Raw genomic sequence first — 19,275 nt, 5'->3', positions numbered from 1 at the left:
CATCAGCGCACGGCAATGTCGCAAAGCGTCGCCAAGCCAGGCTTTAAAATAAAGGACCGTCTGGAAAGGGAGACGTGCGCTTCTGTGCGGCGCACCACGTGGATTTTAACCCCCGGCCCTTCCGCAGCGAAACCGTCGCTGTTGTCAAGAGGAGCTCCGCTGCGTGGACCAGCGGCAGAGGAAACGTGTGTTTTCCGACCTTCGTAAATCACGTTATCGCGCCAGGCGTTTAAAAAACACGCGCTAAGCCAACTCTTCGGGTTTCTTTTGTTTTTTGGGCTGTCTTTTTCCACAGTTGTGAAGTAACCAGACTGGGTTTAGACTGAACGTCACGAAACCTAAATATTTATTTTGGGGGGGGGGTATATCTTAACGTCAGAGCAACAAAAACAAACAAAAAAGGAGATTGACCGTTTTGTAAACAGATATTGCAGTGTATATATATGTACAAAGATGAGCTCCGAAACTCTAGAGCTCCCTCTACTGGAATTTCGCTTGAGTGACCATGCTAGACGTGAAGAGCATCAGGTTTTGTTCCGGCAACGTTCAGTAAGAAAAAAAGGTCGAATCTCATGTTAATATCCAGTTATAGACGATTGCGAGGACAGTCGTTTACAGACATGAGACTTCTTTTTTTCCCCAGTTCTGCCAGTTGTCACCAGATGTTCTGCCAGATGTCTTTTCCCCCAGCTCTCGCGGGGTGTGTGTGGCACTGGTGTGAGAGACATGTAAGGGTGTCGTCGGGGTCCTGGAGTATTGGAGACGCGCCCAAGTCACGAGTGGTTGCCCTGCGTGTCTTGCGTGAAAGTCGTGCAAGGAGCGAAAAACTTCGCTGTATAATAAAGTTTAAAGATCCGATGTTGCTCTTCTGAAGAGTAAGGTCTTTAAATCGGTAATCGAGGCTAAATTCCTGGATTTAACCTTAACTTCCCCCTTCAGTTCAACTGAAGAAGCGGTTTCTCAGTCCTCCTCCGCCTCGCCGATCTGCTGTGCAGTGGGGTTCCTGGTCCAGAATGGCCACATGCTCGGTCACACAAGCTGCCCTTCAGTGGTGACTAAGGGGAGACCCCTCCTGTCTGTAAAGCAATTTTGGATGGAGGGGGGTATATAAATTAAGGACTCTTTGTTGGACCTCCATTATTATACTACACTTAAACATCAATGGCCGTGGTACACATACAAGAGGCATCTGTACTTTCAAGTATGCAAACATCAATACATTCCAGGCTTAGAATGGAGCAGGGCAAACTAACCTTAAAACACAAGGTACAAAATGGAAAACACAAATGATGCACTGACATGATTTGCCACTTGTGGCTGTTTCTCCAGGAAAAGACGCTGGGTCACAAGGACATTTCCCACAGAAGTTTGATACAGGCTTTTAACTGGGTGGGGGGGAAAAAACCGCACCATCTGCAGGAACTGGTTAGCATCGCAGCGCAGGGGTCCAGGGTTCAATCCCTGGGGTGCTGTCTGCATGGAGTGTGTATGTTCTCCCACGGTCCAAAGACACGCTGGTGGGCTAGTTGGCTTCTGGGAAGATCGGCCCTGGAGTGTCGGTGTGCTCTGTGACGGACTGCGGTCCCATGCAGTGTGCATCCCACCTTGACCCCAGCTCACTTGTGACCCTGTACTGTTAAAAGGGGTTAGAAAATGGATGGATGGATGTTATACGAATAGAAAGGAACAGGTAATGCGCGTATTCCATGCTGAAAAGAGAAGAAAGAAAACACAACGCTTCGGCCGTGGGGCCTTCTTCAGGTGTCTTTTGTATGACTTGCAGATTCCGCCATGGCATTTACCAGTAAATGCTGTGCGAATCGGAAAACGGTGCAGTATCGTGTTCCAATAGGGAATACGCTACATAGATACTTTATTGATCCCGTGAGGGAAATTGCAGTGCAACAGCAGCTTATAGTAATAATAATAATAATAATAATAATAATAATAATAATAATAATAACTTATATAGCGCCTTTAAAGGTGGCTTCTCAAAGCGCTTTACAGGATGACAATAACAATAAATAAGAAGACTACAACAATAAATAAAGCTTAACACAGACAACACAGCCACAGTGTAACAAATAATATAATAATTGTACAATACATACAATACAATACAAGAGTTACTCACAGTCTGGACACACAAAGAACAGACTAGAACAGAAGGGGGGGAGGGGGCGACACTGGTATTCAAGAGTATGGAGATATAAAGAAAATCGAAAGGTTTACCTTTAAATCCATGACACGATTTTAATTGAGGCGTTAAAAGAACATATGTACAAAACGTGAGTCTAAAAAAAGAAAGCCTAGTGTACTGTACATGTCTTCTGGAGGGGGGGTGCAATGTATCACGTCGCTTGTTGCAGGTAGGACTGTATTGGGTGCTGCACTGGTGTTCCCATCTTACACTGTATCCCGGACAGCAGGGGAAGGGAAGAGGACCCGTCCATATTTCAGCTGAGGGTTTCAGGTACTGAAGTGTGCCCGAGCTGTCTTGTCACGGCAGCGGTTCTCCTTGTACGTGTGCCGTCTTCCCTGGACGGAGCGTCTGCTCTCTTTGCGGTGCCATTTTGTGTATCGCGAGCACTGAAACGGTCTACACGGCGGTGGTGAGGCAACGCAATCTCACTGTATAGGTTACGCGTTTGTTTGCATGGACACGCACGTCCGCAAGACAGAACAGCACCGGCGGCGGGGCTGGGGTTTTTTTCAAAGGGAATCCGAGGCGTATTTTGCGGGGATTTCGGGAGACGGACGCTGTCTTTTGTGTCTTCTTCGCGATTAAATATCCGGGGCCCGACTCTCATTTTTTTTTTTGTTTTCTGTTTGTCCCGCCTCCCCGCTCAGCTGTTTGGGCGTTTCGTCTGTCAATATACGGGTCTGGGCCCACTGATTGGTAGGGAGCCCTGTAAGGCTTGTAGTATTTGTATCTAGGGTTAGTGTATTTTTTACGAAGGCCCATCTTCGCTCTGTATAAACCATTTTATGCACTGATTTTACATTTCACTTCATGATACTGTGTTTGGCTTCTATTTTTGTTTAACCTTAAATTTTAGAGTGGGCGCCTAATCGCGCGTTGCTACGGAGAGCACGTATCTTCCGTGTACTCTTAAAAAAAAATGAGAAAGCAGCTTTCTGCACCTTTAGGTTGTTTTTAATTGAAAATTTTTTTAGACTGTTCCTTCCATTTGCTGGCTCTGCTGGGGAGATAAAAAAACATAATTTCGTCGCAGAGCCTTTTAGACAAATGCAGAGATCATGCCTAACAGATGTTTATTTCTGTGTACCAACAGCTCCGCAGTGAAACTTTGTTGGAGTTTAAGATGGTATATGTGATAAGGAATTATATTCTGGTCTCAGTGGTTGATACGGTCATTTTTCATTGGGATAGACGTTTCTGGATAGTGACTGAGACATGAACAGCCCCGTGTGAATGGGCTGTGTTTTTGTTATCCTAACAGATACACTCCCAGTTTATATCGCAGTCTGATCCACCCTGCAGGCTGCTACTGGAGACAGCACTTTTTCTTGGTTATTTCAAGGTTGTTTCCTCGTAGTGCATAAACGGGCATAAGGATTCAGATGAAGCAAACGTCATTTTAAAGGTGTAAGTTGTAATGAATCATAAAAGCAACACAATATTTCAGTAATATTTCCAGTGGATCCAAACATAGCGAGAGTCTGACAGCTTACAGCTTATAGCCCTCACAGCAGCTGTACTGAAAACTGAAATCTGCACAATACTCTGCATATTGTTTTGCTAGGAGTTTTTGTCCAATTTGAACAGCCAGCCCCACCTGCTTTCTGCCCACAGAGTGCACCAAGGGCTTGAGCTGTGTCATGTTGCAGTCCTGGAGGTACAGGACTCCCAGTTTCGATTCTTCAGGCCCACAGGGTATTCAGAGCCTGTACACTGCTGACACTGCTGTCATGTTTCATGTTGCCAGACTATTGCTTTCTGACAGATGCCAGGCAATTTGAGGTTTTCCTCATGCGGTGCTTTGTGGATTTATTCCCCCCATTACTGCTTTTGTCAAAATGTTGTGTGGCAGTGATAACGGTTTTCTCATTATTTCCGTGCGGCGGGAGACTGTGGACAGGCCGCCTGCGGGCCGGATATGATGTTCTCGGGTTCCAGGTTTCGAATGAATTTGAACGAATAGATGCAAAGTTAAAAGTTAATAGTGCAGAGGAAAGCCCCGAAACCCTGCTGTTTGTTTCGCTCGCCAGCCTCACGGAGTGTGTTCTCCCGGTAAACTCCCCCCACCTCCTCCTTCAGGCAGCTGGAGCGGTTTCCGTGGCGATGGACCCTCCCAGCCCTGCGGCGCCCGGCGGGCGGGACGAGCGGCGGCGGCAGGAGGAGAGGCTGCGCCGCGAGGAGGCGTACTACCAGTTCATCGACGGGCTGAGCGAGGACGAGTACCGCCTCATGAGGGACAGCAACCTCCTGGGCACGCCAGGTACGCGGGTCCCCCTGCCTGGCCCGGTGACACTGCCCCCCGCTGGGCGGGGGTTTGAGGCTGCGCTTGCTGGGAGATCAGATGAGGTCGCTTCACTGGCCCGATACAGTTTCTTGCATTAGGAGTTCGTCTTTTCGCAGACCCCAGCTTGCTCTCCTTGAGACACACAGACAGGGAGAGAGAAGCTCAGGATTGGAGCGCAGGGTCGGCCGTTTATATGGCGCAGCCCTGGAGCGCTTGGGGTGAAGGGCCGTGCTCGGGGGCCCTACGGGGTAGATAGATAGATTTTATTAATTAAGACTTTATTAATCCCGTAGGGAAATTGATGTGTTACAGCAGTCCAGCCCAAGACAAGCAAAACAGACATCAGAATAGTTATAAGACAAAAGACAAACAAGATAAATAAAAATAAATACATAGGTGTGTGCAAAATGTGCTGATCATAGTCACTGTAAAAACAATAAAATATGTGCAAAATGTGCATAGGTTTATACAGACTGATTGTCCAAGAAGTACAATGGAGTAAACATGCTGTCCATAGACGAGCAGATGAAGGGCTAACAGTCCTAGCCAAGGGCATCGTTATACACCCTGACAGCCGCCGGGAGGAAAGACCTGCGGAAACGTTCCTCTGCCGGTCGCAGGATTTGAACCGGCAACCTCCCAACCACAGGCGCTAGGAGTTCGTACCCCTGGCGATTATTTTTTATTTTGGGGGGCCCTTTCAACTGCCCTCTTCCTTCCGTTCCATGCTGGAGTAAAAGCGGGCGTCCAGCCCTGTGCTCTCCCAGTGGACCCCTCCACAGAGGGCATGGGCAGAGGGCGTCTGTGGAGACGCTCTCTTGGGTGGGCTTTGGAAGTCGAGGTCGAGGGTCTTGAGCCGCCTCGGCTCCCTGGCCTGACCGGCTCTTCGTGTCCCCCCCCCGTGCAGGAGAGGTGACGGCGGAGGAGCTGCGCCGGCGTCTGGACGGGGCGAAGGAGAGGCTGTCCGCCCAGCCGGCTGCGGGGGCCGGCCCGCCTGCGGAGGAGGACGCGAGCAGCGGTGAGGCCCCTCCTCTCCCTCGCGGCACGCCGCCTAAACCCCTTCCGCCTCGTTCTCTTTCTACTGCATCGAAAAAGCGTTTCGAAACGAGTCGTTTCTTGTATCGCGGTCGTTTTGACCGCAAGCGTGGCGTTTCGTTTTGCGGCGGGCGGGGGCGGGGGCGCTCCCGCCGTCCCCTCACGCCGGCCGCTGTCTCTCTCTGGTCCCCAGGGAGCCCCGACGCCCCGGGGGAGTCCTCCGGCAGCGACTCCCTGCTGGAGTGGCTGAACACGTTCCGGCGGACCGGGAACGCCACGCGCAGCGGCCAGAGCGGCAACCAGACCTGGCGCGCGGTGAGCCGCACCAACCCCAACAGCGGCGAGTTCCGCTTCAGCCTGGAGATCAACATCAACCACGAGCAGCCCGAGGGGGCGGAGGCCGGCGAGCCCGCGGACCTGCGCCTCGACCCCGGCGGCCCGCCGGCCTCCCGCCCCGCCGGGAGGGCCCACCTGCACAGGAGGGCGCCGGGCCCCTCGGCGGCCCGGAGGACCGAACCCCCCCAGGAGCCCCCTGCCGGCAGGGGGAGGGGCCTGCGGAGGGGCGAGCCCCCGGAGCCGCCGGCCCAGCCCTGGAGGGCGAGGACGAGTGGGGGGCGGCGGGGGCGGACCCGGGCCTCCCCGCAGACGCGAGCCTCCGAGGAGCAGGCCGCGGACGCCCGGGCGGGGCTGGACTGCCCCCGGGTGCACCCTGACCCCGAGCCGCGGGGGGGCGAGGCCCCCGCCGCCCAGCCGCGGAGGAGCAGGACTAGAGCCAGGGGCCGGGCGCGGGCCGACTCGGCCCAGCGCGGGGGCGCCCGCAGCGCGGTGGGCCGGCGCAGTCGCTCTCCGCTGCGCTCGGAGCCCAGTGACTCGGTGCCCGCAGCGGGCAGGCAGGGGGAAGGCGTGGGCGGCACCACCGCCGGCGGGCTCGTGGCCCTGGGCGGCACGGCCATGGCGGTCGATGAGCCAGTCAGGGAGCAGGGCGGGGAGCCCCCAGCGCCCCTCGCTGCCCCCGAGGCGGGCGCAGAGGACGCGGAGTCCCATTCCTCAGCCTCGGGCGGCGTGCGGCGGCACCCCACCATCATGCTGGACCTCCAGGTGCGCCGGATCCGTCCCGGGGAGAACCGGGACCGGGACAGCATCGCCAGCCGCACGCGGTCCCGGGTGCGCATGGCGGAGAACACCGTCACCTTCGAGAGCGACAGCGGGGGGTTCCGGCGCACCATCTCGCGCTCGGAGCGCGCGGGCATCCGCACCTACGTCAGCACCATCCGCATCCCGCTGCGCCGCATCTCGGAGACGGGCCTGGGCGAGCCCTCCTCCACGGCGCTGCGCTCCATCCTGCGCCAGATCATGACCGGCTTCGGGGAGCTCAGCTCGCTGATGGAGACCGAGGCCGACTCCGAGGCCGCCGGGGCGGGCCTGGAGGGGAGCCCCGCCGTGCAGGCCTTCCGTCTCCACGGCGACGAGGCCGCCGCCGCCGCCGCCGCCGCCGCCGCCCAGGGGCCGGCGGAGCCGCCGTCGCAGGAGGGGGCGGGGGCGAGGGGGCTGGAGGAGCGGCTGGCGGGGGGCGCCCATTCCCAGCTCCTGGCGCAGCCGGGAGAGGGCCGACCGGCCGGCAGGGACACCAACAACCTGGTGGAGAACGGCACGCTGCCCATCCTGCGGCTGGCGCACTTCTTCCTGCTCAACGACGACGACGACGAGGAGCACCCCCGCGGCCTGACCAAAGAGCAGATCGACAACCTGGCCACCCGCACCTACGGCCAGGCCAGCCTGGAGGGGGAGCTGGGCCGCGCCTGCAGCGTCTGCATCAACGAGTACGCCCAGGGGAACAAGCTGAGGAGGCTGCCCTGCGCGCACGAGTTCCACATCCACTGCATCGACCGCTGGCTGTCCGAGAACAACACCTGCCCCATCTGCCGGCAGCCCGTCCTGCACCCCCACCACGTCTGACCGGCCCCCCCCGGCTGCCCCCGTCTGTACATACCGCTTTGATGTTTCAAGTGTTAAATTCATGGTAATGAGCGTAAGGTAGAACCAAAAAAAAAAGAAAAGACAAACGGATGAGAACGCTTAAAACAGAAGTAACTAAAGCTATATTTTTTTAGACTTTTTTTGAGTTAAGCACTTTTTTTAGAAGCATCGGTCGTCCGTTTAATGAAAGCCCTCTCCCGGTTTCGTTTTCGGCGTTTCTACGTGAGGATGGCAGATTTTTGTAAGGAAAACCTGACCATCGGACATGCTAGCAGTGATGCCCAGTGGCTATAAGTCCGCTATTAACATTTTACTCAGTTCAATGGAAGAATATTAAATGTTTTTTCCAACTTTATCTTTTTAAACAATCGACAGGTCGCAAAACCAGCCCAAGCACATCAAAACTACGTGTAATTATCGACTGTCATCTTGGGTCAGTAAAATAAAAAATAGTGTTAATCTATCTGTTCATTCTGTTTCATTGACGGTTTTTAAAACTCTAAAGAAAATGTCATTTAAGCCCACACGTATGAGAGCCCCCCTCAGTTCTCTACCCCATCTAACGAGGTTGAATTATTATCCGTTTTATGGTAGTCAACGGGTCGTGTTTGGCGTTAAAGCATTACAACTCAGAATCCTCCAGTTTTTTGTTTTTCACCAGAAATGAGAAATTCTTGAAGATCTTAAGAAATTGAATGTTCGTTTTTTAATATACTCACCGAAAGACGGAGTTAGATCCCATATAGTTGCAGAATGTTTCCCAGAAAGCCTGTTATATGGATAACGTTTATCAAAAGCAGAACTGTTTTTTTTCTCTTCTAGGCACTCACCTGAGAAATAACGTTATATGTTACATATTTGGATGTCACGTTTGCAAATGGATCTGGGGCTAGTTTTCCCATCTGAGGTCCCAGCTGTGTTGGATTTCAGTACAACTGCATATAATAGTTTTTCAAGGGTGTGCCTTTTTCTGTGTGGGGGTGGGGAAGCTATTTGATTAGGGAGAGTTTGTGTGTCTGCGTGTTACCCGTTTGCTTCTGCAGCCGAGTTATCACTTTAATTATAGAGCAGGACTTTGTTGGGATTAGTTCTAAAACATAAAACCAGGCAAACATGGGTTATAAGTGAGAAATTCTCTTCCTTCCCTCCAGGTGAAGCTGTTTCGACCACTTTCTTTTTTATGATGGAGAACATATTTTGTACTGTTGTTTATTTTTGTTTCTTGTTCTGCTCTAGTTCTAGATTGTTAAGTTCACAAAATAACCAATTACAAATTGTTTCAGCTATTGCTATAACCACTCTGACAATTTTACAGAGTGCTTTACAGATGCATACAGCAAATATATGTCAAGCATGTAGCCAGAGAAAACTCTGCCCCCTGGTGGTTTGTTTGGAAATTATCCTCAGATTGCATTTATCTGATTGCATTTAGATTTAACATAGCAAACCCCTTATCCTCTGAACTGGCCCACGCATTGCTCTGGAGTTACTGTGCACAAGCTTAACTTATAAGGCACATTTTGTAACAAGTCTTACAAATTTGTGAACAATCGTGGAGCATCATTGAGGTTCGGATGCATCCATGTCTGCTGGGAGCTCTCAGGAAACAGATGCTGTTTTCACAGTTTCAGAATGTCCTTAGAGCAAAACTGTACCCTTTACAGTCATTATGCAAACAGAAGCCCCGTTGTGAACTTTTGTACCACTGCCGGCTGTACACGCGGATTGCGTTTTCTTCAAACTCATGTTACTGTTTAGAAATAGTCCACGAGAGAGTTCCCTTTGCTTAATTTGGTGTTTTTTAATCATTCCCCACCTTCGCAATTGGTTTTATTTGTATAGTTCTATTTTTTTGTGTAGCAGATGGGGTTCACAGTAATGTCTGATGATTTCTTAGATATGGGAAGACCTTTTTTCCCTTTAATAAAAAAAGCCAACAGGTAGATTATGTTCCAAAGGTGGCTCAGGATCTGTGCCTGTGGCTGGAAGGTTGCCAGTTCCTATCCTGCAGCCGGCAGAGGAATCCTACTCCCTTGGGCCCCTGAGCAAGGCCCTTAACCCCAGCTGCTCCAGGGGCGCTGTACAATGGCTGACCCTGTGCTCTGACCCCAAGCTTCTCTCCCTGTCTGTGTGTCTTATGGAGAGCAAGTTGGGGTATGCAAAAAGACAAATTCCTATCACAAGAAATTGTATAAGGCCAATCAAATTATCTTAAATACCCAGAACCTGTAAAGCCTCTGGAGTTTATGTCCATTTAGCATTCCAGAAAATGTCATATTGGCACCACAAAAGGGTACCCTTGTTTTTGTCAACTTTTTTTCATAACAGAACAGACTGAAAGCACAATACAACCGTTTCTTTAAAACAAGAACCACTTCCCACATACCTGCAAGAGGTGGCGGACTTTAGAAGCCATCTGTTGTCTGTGAGACTGAACTAATTCCCTGGCAGGGAAAAACTCATTTTTGACAGAAGATGACACTTGTGTTTTTCAGGTGCAATATGGTGATGGTTTGCAACTTGAGTCAAATAGGGGATTTTCCTAAACTTAAATTGTATGTCATTATCTGTTAATCTATAGCTCCACATTTTATATGTATAAGTGTAATTTATCACCACTTTAAATACATAATCCCACTATCGTATTTTAAATGATGGCACAGAGTTTTTATCCATGATTTTCTCTCCTAAATGTGCGTTATGTCTCTGTGTTTTATGCACACATTTTTTCATTTTATTTTAAAAGTGGGAGAGGGAGGTGAATCTCTCCTGTCTCTGCGTTAACCGTTTCTTGTCTGTCAGCAGTGATGCCAGAATCCAAATGAAGGGATAAAAAAATGAGGCTCTGCAAATGCTGAAGGAGTATCTATTGCCTGAGTTTTTAAATTTCCACAAAGGTTCAACTGATGTGAAGTTTCAGAACCTATAAATATATGTTCAGTGCTGATATAAGATAAAACACATGGATTCTTCTCTGTGTACTGTTTTTTACCACTACATGCTTTTCCAGAACTTTGAGCTAAAACCTAAATACATGCTTTACTGACTGCCTGGAGCTTAAGTCTCTGCGCATTTATTTCAGTCCTGACTGCACTTTTGACCATCAAACATTGTGGGTTGTTTTAATCATGTTCAGCCTTATCAGCTCAGTTGATGCTGTTTTACATCTATTGGAGGGTGCTCACCATTCAAACAGTTAAGAGGTGAGAAAATGGGTTTAATTGATTATCTGAAAATGAGTTCAACAGTTAGGAAATATGGGGACATCACCATGTAGAGCTGATATTTTTTTAATTTCTTGGGGACTTTTTTTTTACTTTTTTCAAAGTGCTGCTATAAAATGTCAGCATCCTGCAGAATTAGGTGAAAAGTTGTTCTAAAGAGGATTATCTGGCAAAACAGATATTAATGATTTATTATGATTTCACTTAGGTTTAGTCACTCAATTACAACGAGGGTGTTAGACTCCTGCTTGTTAAATGTCTCAGTACATCATCCATCAGCCTGCGTTTAAGACACTACTTTGACAACTCTGCAAGTGCACTTTTACTGAGTGTTGCGCAGAATGCAGATGGAAGAACGAGTTTTGTAATGCTGCAGAAGGCTGGGATGGGGTAAACCGCTGTTGCTTTCTGACTGCGGTCCCTTCTGCGTGGAGCTTGTGTGTTCTCTCACATCGGCCTCAATTTCCTCTGGTCTCCTCCTGACTACTAATATCGCGCCAACTTGCTGCAGCCCTTGCCAGGGGGTTAATCAGCCACCTTATGGAAAGAGATGGATGCAGGGAGTAAACAAAAAGACTACGGAGGGTACTGAACTCCCGGTGTGCCATGGATGTTCATATCTTACACAAGGCAGTCATCGCCGCACACAGCGGTGCTGTTTCAAATTGATTTTAATGTGAAGAACCCACTGCTTGCTTGGTCATTCGTGGTTTACTGTGGTTTACTGCTCCTCTCTGCCACCTCAGTGGCTGTGTACAGTACATTAGCAATAGGAAGTCGGTATTGTGTCATGCAATCGCGTCATGCGCTTTTTGCGCTCAGATTGCACCCTTTCCTACGGCGTCCCCCCTTCAGGGGTGGGTGGCAGCGATATAAATCTGCCGTGAAATGGAAAATTATTCACGATGGAAAATCGCAACATGGACTTGCAGGTACAGCTTGAGACGGCCTGGGGCTCGGCTGCATTACAGTATTTTAAAGCAACCGGAGAAATGACCCCTCTGTCCTACAGCGATGACGCAGGACTCGTTCTGTACGAGGCCCTGACCTTTTTTTTTTAAAAGTCCACACATTTTAAAATCGCGTTGCCGGAAGTCCTGCGGGGGGCAGGTAATTATTCCTAACAATTATTGATAAGATTTAGGAGACTCAAGTCTTGCACAGCACCGCCCTAGACCCGCTTGCGCTTGGCAATAGTGAACTTTAATTGAACACTTGCAGAGCAGGTAACCGCTTTTTTAAAATGCTGTGACAAAGGCCTGGATTGGCAGTGAACTGAGACGTGATGGTAAATTTCTGATGAATCGCGAATTTTGCCGAAGAGATGGAAGTCTCAGTACCTTAATGGTATAGCGGTTGGTTGGCGACCTCTCATAACAGATAACACACATCTGATGGCTGATTACAACTTGTATGGCTTGTAAAGATGGTTTACAAGTGTGAATAAATAGGATTTAAAAACTGGAATATTAAAAAAACAAACAAATACATCAGTGGCAATTGAACGTCTTGCCCTTAAAATGCACACACGACATTTAAAACATGTTTGAACAAAACGGAGGGGAATGTAGAGAGACTTAAACGATTCAATTAAAGAAAAAAACAGTAACCCTTCGGCTCTCAGCATGGAGTTTAGCAAAAGGATTCAATTAGCATTTCAATTTCACCCTCGATTCAATGTAGCATTGAAAGACACGTGAAAATGAGGGGGAAAGAAGGAAAAAAAAACGTGGTGATTGTGAGAGAGGAACTGGGGTTTACTGAAACAGCTGACGGTCTTCCCCCTCGATCTGCAGCTGCTGGACTGCGCTGTGTCTGGGAGAGACGGGGCGCGTTCACCCTTCTCCTTGGTACAGCCGGTCTAACGAACGCCGCTTGAGACATTAGCCAGCTCCGGTCCGCTCCACAGTTAATCTGCCCGTCCCAGACCGCCTCTGGGTAATTATGCGACGGTGCTGTGGCTAACACGCTTCGTCATGGCGAGGTGTTCTGATCAGCGGGCTGTGTCGATGACGGGCTGTTCCCGGAGCGCCGCGCTGCACCCGGCGCCCAGTCATTAGGCTGCCGGGCCCCCGAGCGAGGAGCATGTCCGCTTGTCTGCCGCGCGATCCCGCCTCGAGAGAGACCCCGTCACGATGTATTTCAATAGGAAATCGAAGAAGATCCACTCGGAAGGAGGTGAGTGAGACAGAGGGGGACAGAAATAGCTCTAGCGGAGGAGGGATGCGGCGGGGAGGGGCGGTGTGATTTGGAAAAAATATACATATATACATTACAGTGGTATGTGCTAGTAAACACGATGGTGTCGTTACATATGGGGCAGTACGCTGAAAGGTGCGTCGCATCATGCTTATCAGATGAATTAATACTGCATTCATTGAATATTCCACCCCCTGCCTCCAATACAGCCTTCATCGTGCGTGTGCTGACTGCGGTCCTGCGGCACCTTGAGTTCAGCGCCACAGACATTCACACGGCATAACACGGGTGTCGCAGTTCCACGTACGGGACTTGGGGCGGATCTCTGGATGTGTTTCTCGTGCTGTTTTTTTTAAAAAAAAACCTCTAGGTTTCTGCCATCGCCCCCCAGCTCCCTCGCTTCTGCGGGTATTCAGCTAATCTGATACCCAGAGTGTCGCCGGTCGGTCTCTTGGCGACGAAAACATCTCGCCGAGCCTCACGCAGACACGGGTGAAACGAGCTGCACTCATTTCTTTTTAAGTGCCGTACGCGCACGTCAGGCCTGCGGTGACACCTAGAAAGGGCTACAGCCATCTCCGTTTTTGCGGTTCCGCAGTGTTCAGGCTGGTTGCGTAGGGCCGACGACAGAAAAGCGCTTTACTGCGGCTCAGCTAGGACGGCAGACCTCGCCGGGAGCCTGTTTACAGCGCGGTGCGCCGGGAAATCGGCTTGCGTGACCAAGGGACGCGTAGCTGTCGAAAGGGAAAGGGGCGTGGGCCATTCCCTGGCCTGGGAGAAAATGAGCCAAACTAACCCATTTCGCGGGCATGTCGCTACAGGCACGAACTCGGGGGGGTCTTGATTGAAGGGTTCGGAATAGACTTGCGGGGTGCTCTTGACACCATCCGTGTCAAACCCTCCGGCGGTGCCTGTGCGGGGCAGGCTGTGAACCGCTCTCCGACGATGCGCTTTGCAACCTGTTGCTAAAGGTACCGGGAGACAACCCTCCGCTGAGCTACAGCGGTAACACCCGCTTGGGTCGGAGGCGAGCGAGAGCAAGTACACCCCGAGCAGCTTGAGAGCCGCGCAGCAGATCGACGGGGTATTTCTGTTACCGTCAGAACGTATTGACAGAGGCTCTTGGCACCTGCGTCACTGATCCTGCGGAGTATTAACCTGGTTTCGCTTCGGAGAGCGACCTCGGCGGCCCAGGCGCTGCCTCTGCGCTAACAAGGGTTAGTCTTAGACGCCAAGTACACTGCGTGCCCTCATTTTACAGGAACAGCCACACGGTGTTTGGACGGTGTTTTTTTTTTGGGGGGGGGGGAGGTGGAGGATAGGATGGCGGAGCAGAGGGCCGAAGTTTCTGTCGCATAGCACCAGCAGACCCTAAAACCTGCCCAGAACAGTTGAGGGAGACCGTTCACGACCGGTCTCGGACCAGAAAGGTCTGCTGTGTCTGTGCAGTCCCACCCTGACCTCCAGTCCAGGTCCGCCAGGCTGTCCCGGCCTGCAGCCCTGCACAGAGCCCCCGTCCTGACCTGACCCGTCCTTCGGATGAGACGTAAAACCGAGGTCCTGACTCTCTGTGGTCATTAAAAATCCCAGGGCGCTTCTCGAAAAGAGTAGGGGTGTAACCCCGGTGTCCTGGCCAAATTTCCCATTGGCCCTTACCAATCATGGCCTCCTAATAATCCCCTTCTATGAATTGGCTACATCACTCTGCTCTCCTCCCCACTGAGAGCTGGTGTGTGGGGAGCGTTCTGGCGCACTATGGCTGCCGTCGCATCATCCAGGTGGGGCTGCACACTGGTGGTGGTGGAGGGGAACCCCCATTACCTGTAAAGCGCTTTGAGTGGAGTGTCCAGAAAAGCGCTATATAAGTGTAAGCAATTATTATTATTATTATTATTATTATTATTATTATTATTATTATTATTATTATTATTATTGCTGTGCTGCCAGCTGCCAGTAGGGAGGGACGCAGTTTATGTTTACCAAGCAGAAGGTCGCAGTTCCTGAACACGAGTGCCGTTTTCCTTGGCTAGAACTCGTACCTCCCCTGGCGGGAATCCCCAGTTCCCTTTGAAGACCGAACGCTCCCGCGATGGAGGGAGGCCCGCTTCGTCGTTCCCTGTCCGCAAAACGGAGGCGGCTCTTGTCTTGAGAGGCACCGCGCTGTTGTGCTCTGCCCGCCTGCGGCTCCGATCCCGGGCCCGCAGGAGCTGGGTGTTCGAGCCCAGTCCGTCTGTGTGTGTGCACCTCTGCACCAGCAGCAGCTCCCTGATCTTCCCAGCACGTCAGTGTTTACAGCACATCCATGCATCCCAGCTCCTTCCTGGGCAGGCTGCTTGGGTTTCCCCTGCCAACAAGAGAAAAAGAACAGTGTTAAGTACTGTACATCACACCCTAGATGAGGGTGAAAAAAAGAGAGGCCAAGCTTTTTCCCCTGTGGCTGATCCACTGCGACCTGTGACCAGAGAGGATGTCTGTGTGTTGCAGAGCCCTGCTGTAGTGCCTGTTTATCTTTGCTCACCCTCCAGAGTGCCCTGCAATGTGTCTGTTTGTCTGACCACAATAGCTGACAGCTTAGAGCAGTTTGGCCTTTTTTGTTGAACGACCATAGAGCGATCCATAATGAACACAAGAAGCACAGAGCCGATATATGCAGTATATATTCACTTTGTGCTATAAAGTGCCATGATTCAGATACCTGGTTTTAATGTTTATTGTAAACGGCTGTTTAACATATTACATGTTTAAATGAATTAAAATGATCATGATGTAACCTAAATTGTGGGTTACACTCACCTTCCCAAAGGTTGTACCTGGAGCTCCACAGGTATTAAGAGATCCCACCGATCCAGAAAACCACCCCGAGGGTGTCCAACAGCAGTCTGTCCACCAGGGGGCAGGGCGGGCTATATTTCTCAGCCTCAGCACCACACAGCAGACCTGAAGTGTTAATTATGCCAAGACTGGGGCGCCCTGATTCCTGCAAGACGTTAACCCTCATTACCTCAGGGCCCTTAACGACTGGGGCAGGGATTTATCACTGACTAAGTCTTCTGGCCACAAGCTCGAACCTAATATTCTCTCTGGAGTGGTAGTGGGATTTCAGGGAATAAGAAAGAGGCCTCCGACACTTCATTGTGCCAAACAGAGTTAGAAATAAGGCTTTTAGCTTTTGATAGATGGGGTTCAGTCTGCTGCACAGTTTAATTATTTAAGGACCCGAACAAGAACTCTTCATGAACGTTCGGTATTGTAAGCTCATTTACCTTATCTTTCTGGTTGCGCGTCCTGTTGAGCATGAAGCTCGCAGTCACGGGCTGTTGTTTCCGTTTCAGCGTGTTGTGTGATCCAGAAGATCGTAATTCCGAACAGAATCCCGAATGCAGGGTGCCAATACAAGTAGCATTGCAAGAGCTCCCCGATACCCACTGGCTGTATCAGTGTTGCTGTTGCGTCTTGGAAAGGTTTGCTGTTACGGTGTGTGAAACAGTAGCCGGACGCAGTGTCAGAACTACGCGCCGTAGTGCCGAAGGCTGAGGCTGGAGCAGCGTATAGCATTCCCGTGGGAGACAGAAGCGGGCAGTCACAATGAGAGCCAGCTGTGGGACGGGGGACAGGGAAGAGGGGCAATCGAGAATCGCAGGAGGGAGCGGGCAGGGCAGAGTGTGGCCCGCGGAGCGAGCATGGGTTCGACAGCTGGCAGCGTTTGTCAGCACGCAGCAGGGAAGGGTCTGCACCGGGGGACGCTGCGCGCAGGGTGTCCGGGTAGGATTGTGGTTGCCTAGCAACACCTCGCATCCCAGCGAACGGCTCCTGCAACACTACAAGTAAACGCTTTTCATAAGAGGGGACCATGGGAAGGGTACAGTGCGGGGGGGGGCTAAGCGGGCTTTTTGAATGTCCTGCACTTGGACAGGAGGCCAGAGGGATTGACAGCAACCTTGATTTCCATCTAAGGTTGGCAGGTAAGTTCCTAACCACAGCTAGTGAGACTGCAGAGGGGGGGCAGAGCTGCATGACTTCCCCAGGAAGAGCTGGCCCGAGTGGGGCAGGAAGAGGAGAGGGTGCTTATCATCGTGGCAGTGCACTGAATCAAGGCTGACAGACATACAAACTGAACGGTCTCCAAACACCTTTTAAAAAAAATATTTCACTTAATGTCAAATTCCCCACATCTGGGTCACTACATTTATTTTTCTGGTCAGAAAACAAGATTCATTTCACAAAGAGCATGCTTTTTCAGTGTGTAGACAGTCACAGCAGAGTCTCCATGAAGTCTCGGCTGGCTTTAGCTGGGCTGGAGGGATGTCTTTGGTATTCGAAGCAGCCTTGAAGCAGGTCTCCATTTAGAGCACGTTTCTAATGCATCCTTGACTTTGTCAAAGGTCGTCTTCATCTGTGGGCTGTAAATTTAAGTGGTGATAAGTGACTGATCGGAGCGGTAACGTTAACCTTGTTCATACTAGACAAATGCTAAAAGGGAATAGACATTGATTCCTGTTTCTTTTTCTTGTTGTTCATGTCATTTTGGCCTCGTTTCCCTTTCAGAGCAATTAGTTTTGACCAGGCTTAGCAAGGACACTGCTTGCCTCTCTCCCCAAAGTGATGAAGAAGGTATGGGAGCCAGGATATGCTCAAGGATGTCAGATAAGCGCTTTCCTGGGACATTTGATAAACGTGAGTGCACGTGGAGGGGCCTGGCCTCAGTCTGTCGGGAATGGGGACTGACATTAGAACTGCATGCGTCTTCTCTGCCCTCCTCTTTACAGTACAGCAGCCCTCAGCCAAGACCCACACTGCATGGAGGGGACAGCGCCATCTGCTCACAGCTCATTGGGTTCATCAGGGCGTTTTTTACAAGTCACCATTATTTTTGCATTATTTATAGTACAAGTATGCTGTAATGGGTGCATTAAAAATATATGCCGTGTTCTCAGACACACCCCAAAATAGTGTGCAAGTTTATATATTTATGTTCCATCCTGGTCATTTACTGGGCTCCAACGTCCTCTAGTTTCACCTCCATAGCTGCCTCACTAACAAGGAGAATGTGGAGTCACTGCACACTGCTCAGTATCGGAACAGACCTGCTCAGTCACAATCTGGAATTGCAGTAGTGCATGCATGGGTCACAACACTGCATGTTTGTGTGCATTTGCTCGGGTTGGCATGTGACTATCAAACCTTCATTGTGGCTTCTGCTGCAGAGCACCAGCGCTGACTAACTGGAAACAAAAACAGCTTGCTTTTTTATCAGTAGCAATAGAGCAGGCATCTTCTGCTCAATATGTTTAGGCAACACAGCGGTTTTCTTGCTTTTAATTTGAATCCTGTCCTCTATCCAGGGCCCACTGTGAAATTTCTATTGAGATGTTGAAGTCAGGATTTTGGGAGAGACGGGCCGGCGTCTTGTCCAGGGTGTATCCTGCCTTGCGCCTCTTGCTTGTGGGGATGGGCTCTGGCTCCCCTGTGATCCAGTATTGGATATAGAGGTTACATTAAGGGGGTTGGGAATGACTCTTAATCTCTCCTTAGTAAGAGCTCAGGGGCTGCTGTTTCCCCAGTTTTGATTTAGTTTTGCGCTTTGCTCATCAGGAAGGGTTTAGGAGAGTGGGCAGGCTTTTCTTTCTTAGGGATCACGGGTGTGATTTACTGGGTTTGATGAGCTGGGCTTGCACTGGTGTAATGTGCCACAGCTCTGGCACATTGTCAGAGGTCTGTAGAAAAACAGGCTCTAAATTTCTGACCTTAACGTTCTTTATAAGAGACCATCTTCTTTCCCACCCTCTCCTCTCAGCTAGTGCTGGTGAATGCAGACCTGATGCAAAAATATTGGATTTACTGCAGTGAAAGCTACACTTGAGTGTAGTATTGTTGATTCAGCTCAGTGTTTCTGGTGAAGAGGATCAGTCTTCCTGATTCTCTGGAGGCTAGGCCTTGGCTGTCTGGATGACAGGCAGATGTTCTTAGACACAGACTGAACATAAGAACAAATATCTCATCTAGCCCTTTTGATAGTAGCTAGTTGATCCAAGGATATCACCCAGCTGTTTCTTACAGGAAGCCAGGGTACCAGCTTTGACAGTGTAGTTCGTTTTTCGTTTTCACGCACCTTCTTTGGGGGAAGAGGTGCCTCCTGATTGCTGTTGTGAACGCACTTCGGCGAAGTCTCTGCTTGCGTCCTGTGCTTCACGTTGTCTGATCTGAGGAGGCCCCCTGGTGGCCTTCTCGACTCGGGACTAAAACGATTCCCTTCCTTCAAGTCTGTCAGTGTAGGAGATGTAGCTCACCACTCTTCGGCTTCTTAGCCGAGCTCTGTCGGGGGGGGGGGAGATATCAGGACTGTGCTGGCTGTG

The 19,275-nt window shown here is 50.5% G+C and overlaps 2 protein-coding genes across 6 annotated transcripts in view; both read left to right on the top strand.

Annotated features, from left to right (window-relative positions):
- Positions 1-66: 66 nt before the first annotated feature.
- Positions 67-7,962, top strand: rnf6 (ring finger protein (C3H2C3 type) 6). 3 transcript variants are annotated; one of them, XM_088638795.1, is made up of 4 exons: positions 67-185; positions 4,283-4,463; positions 5,395-5,505; positions 5,716-7,962. In XM_088638795.1, the coding sequence occupies exons 2-4, from the start codon at positions 4,307-4,309 to the stop codon at positions 7,476-7,478; spliced, it is 2,031 nt and encodes a 676-aa protein (XP_088494921.1). In that variant the 5' UTR covers positions 67-185; positions 4,283-4,306; the 3' UTR covers positions 7,479-7,962. The 3 variants fall into 3 exon arrangements, with proteins under 3 accessions (XP_088494921.1, XP_088494919.1, XP_088494920.1); XM_088638793.1 differs by lacking the exon at positions 67-185 and adding an exon at positions 2,351-2,473; XM_088638794.1 differs by lacking the exon at positions 67-185 and adding an exon at positions 2,480-2,612.
- A 4,471-nt stretch (positions 7,963-12,433) lies between these two features.
- Positions 12,434-19,275, top strand: part of atp8a2 (ATPase phospholipid transporting 8A2) — a 117,502-nt gene continuing 110,660 nt past the window's right edge. Inside the window, exons 1-2 of one of the 3 annotated variants that reach the window (XM_088638787.1) lie at positions 12,434-12,901; positions 17,468-17,596. In XM_088638787.1, coding sequence (XP_088494913.1) covers positions 12,859-12,901; positions 17,468-17,596 — 172 coding nt within the window. In that variant the 5' untranslated portion in view covers positions 12,434-12,858. Of the gene's footprint in view, positions 12,902-16,751; positions 16,885-17,467; positions 17,597-19,275 lie in introns of those variants that run through there. The other 2 variants (XM_088638788.1, XM_088638789.1) reach the window with 2 other exon arrangements.

The sequence above is a fragment of the Lepisosteus platostomus genome, chromosome 7 (genome assembly GCF_059453375.1).
Source record: "Lepisosteus platostomus isolate fLepPlt1 chromosome 7, fLepPlt1.hap1, whole genome shotgun sequence".
Taxonomy (NCBI): domain Eukaryota; kingdom Metazoa; phylum Chordata; class Actinopteri; order Semionotiformes; family Lepisosteidae; genus Lepisosteus; species Lepisosteus platostomus.
This window is presented reverse-complemented; position numbering and strand designations above follow the sequence as displayed.

Excerpts from the sequence above, each read along its gene's own strand:
- rnf6 (XM_088638795.1), top strand. The coding sequence starts at position 4,307 with ATGGACCCTCCCAGCCCTGCGGCGCCCGGCGGGCGGGACGAGCGGCGG. Across the intron at positions 4,464-5,394 it reads CAACCTCCTGGGCACGCCAG|GAGAGGTGACGGCGGAGGAG; the intron begins GTACGCGGGTCC and ends CCCCCCGTGCAG. Across the intron at positions 5,506-5,715 it reads GGAGGAGGACGCGAGCAGCG|GGAGCCCCGACGCCCCGGGG; the intron begins GTGAGGCCCCTC and ends TCTGGTCCCCAG.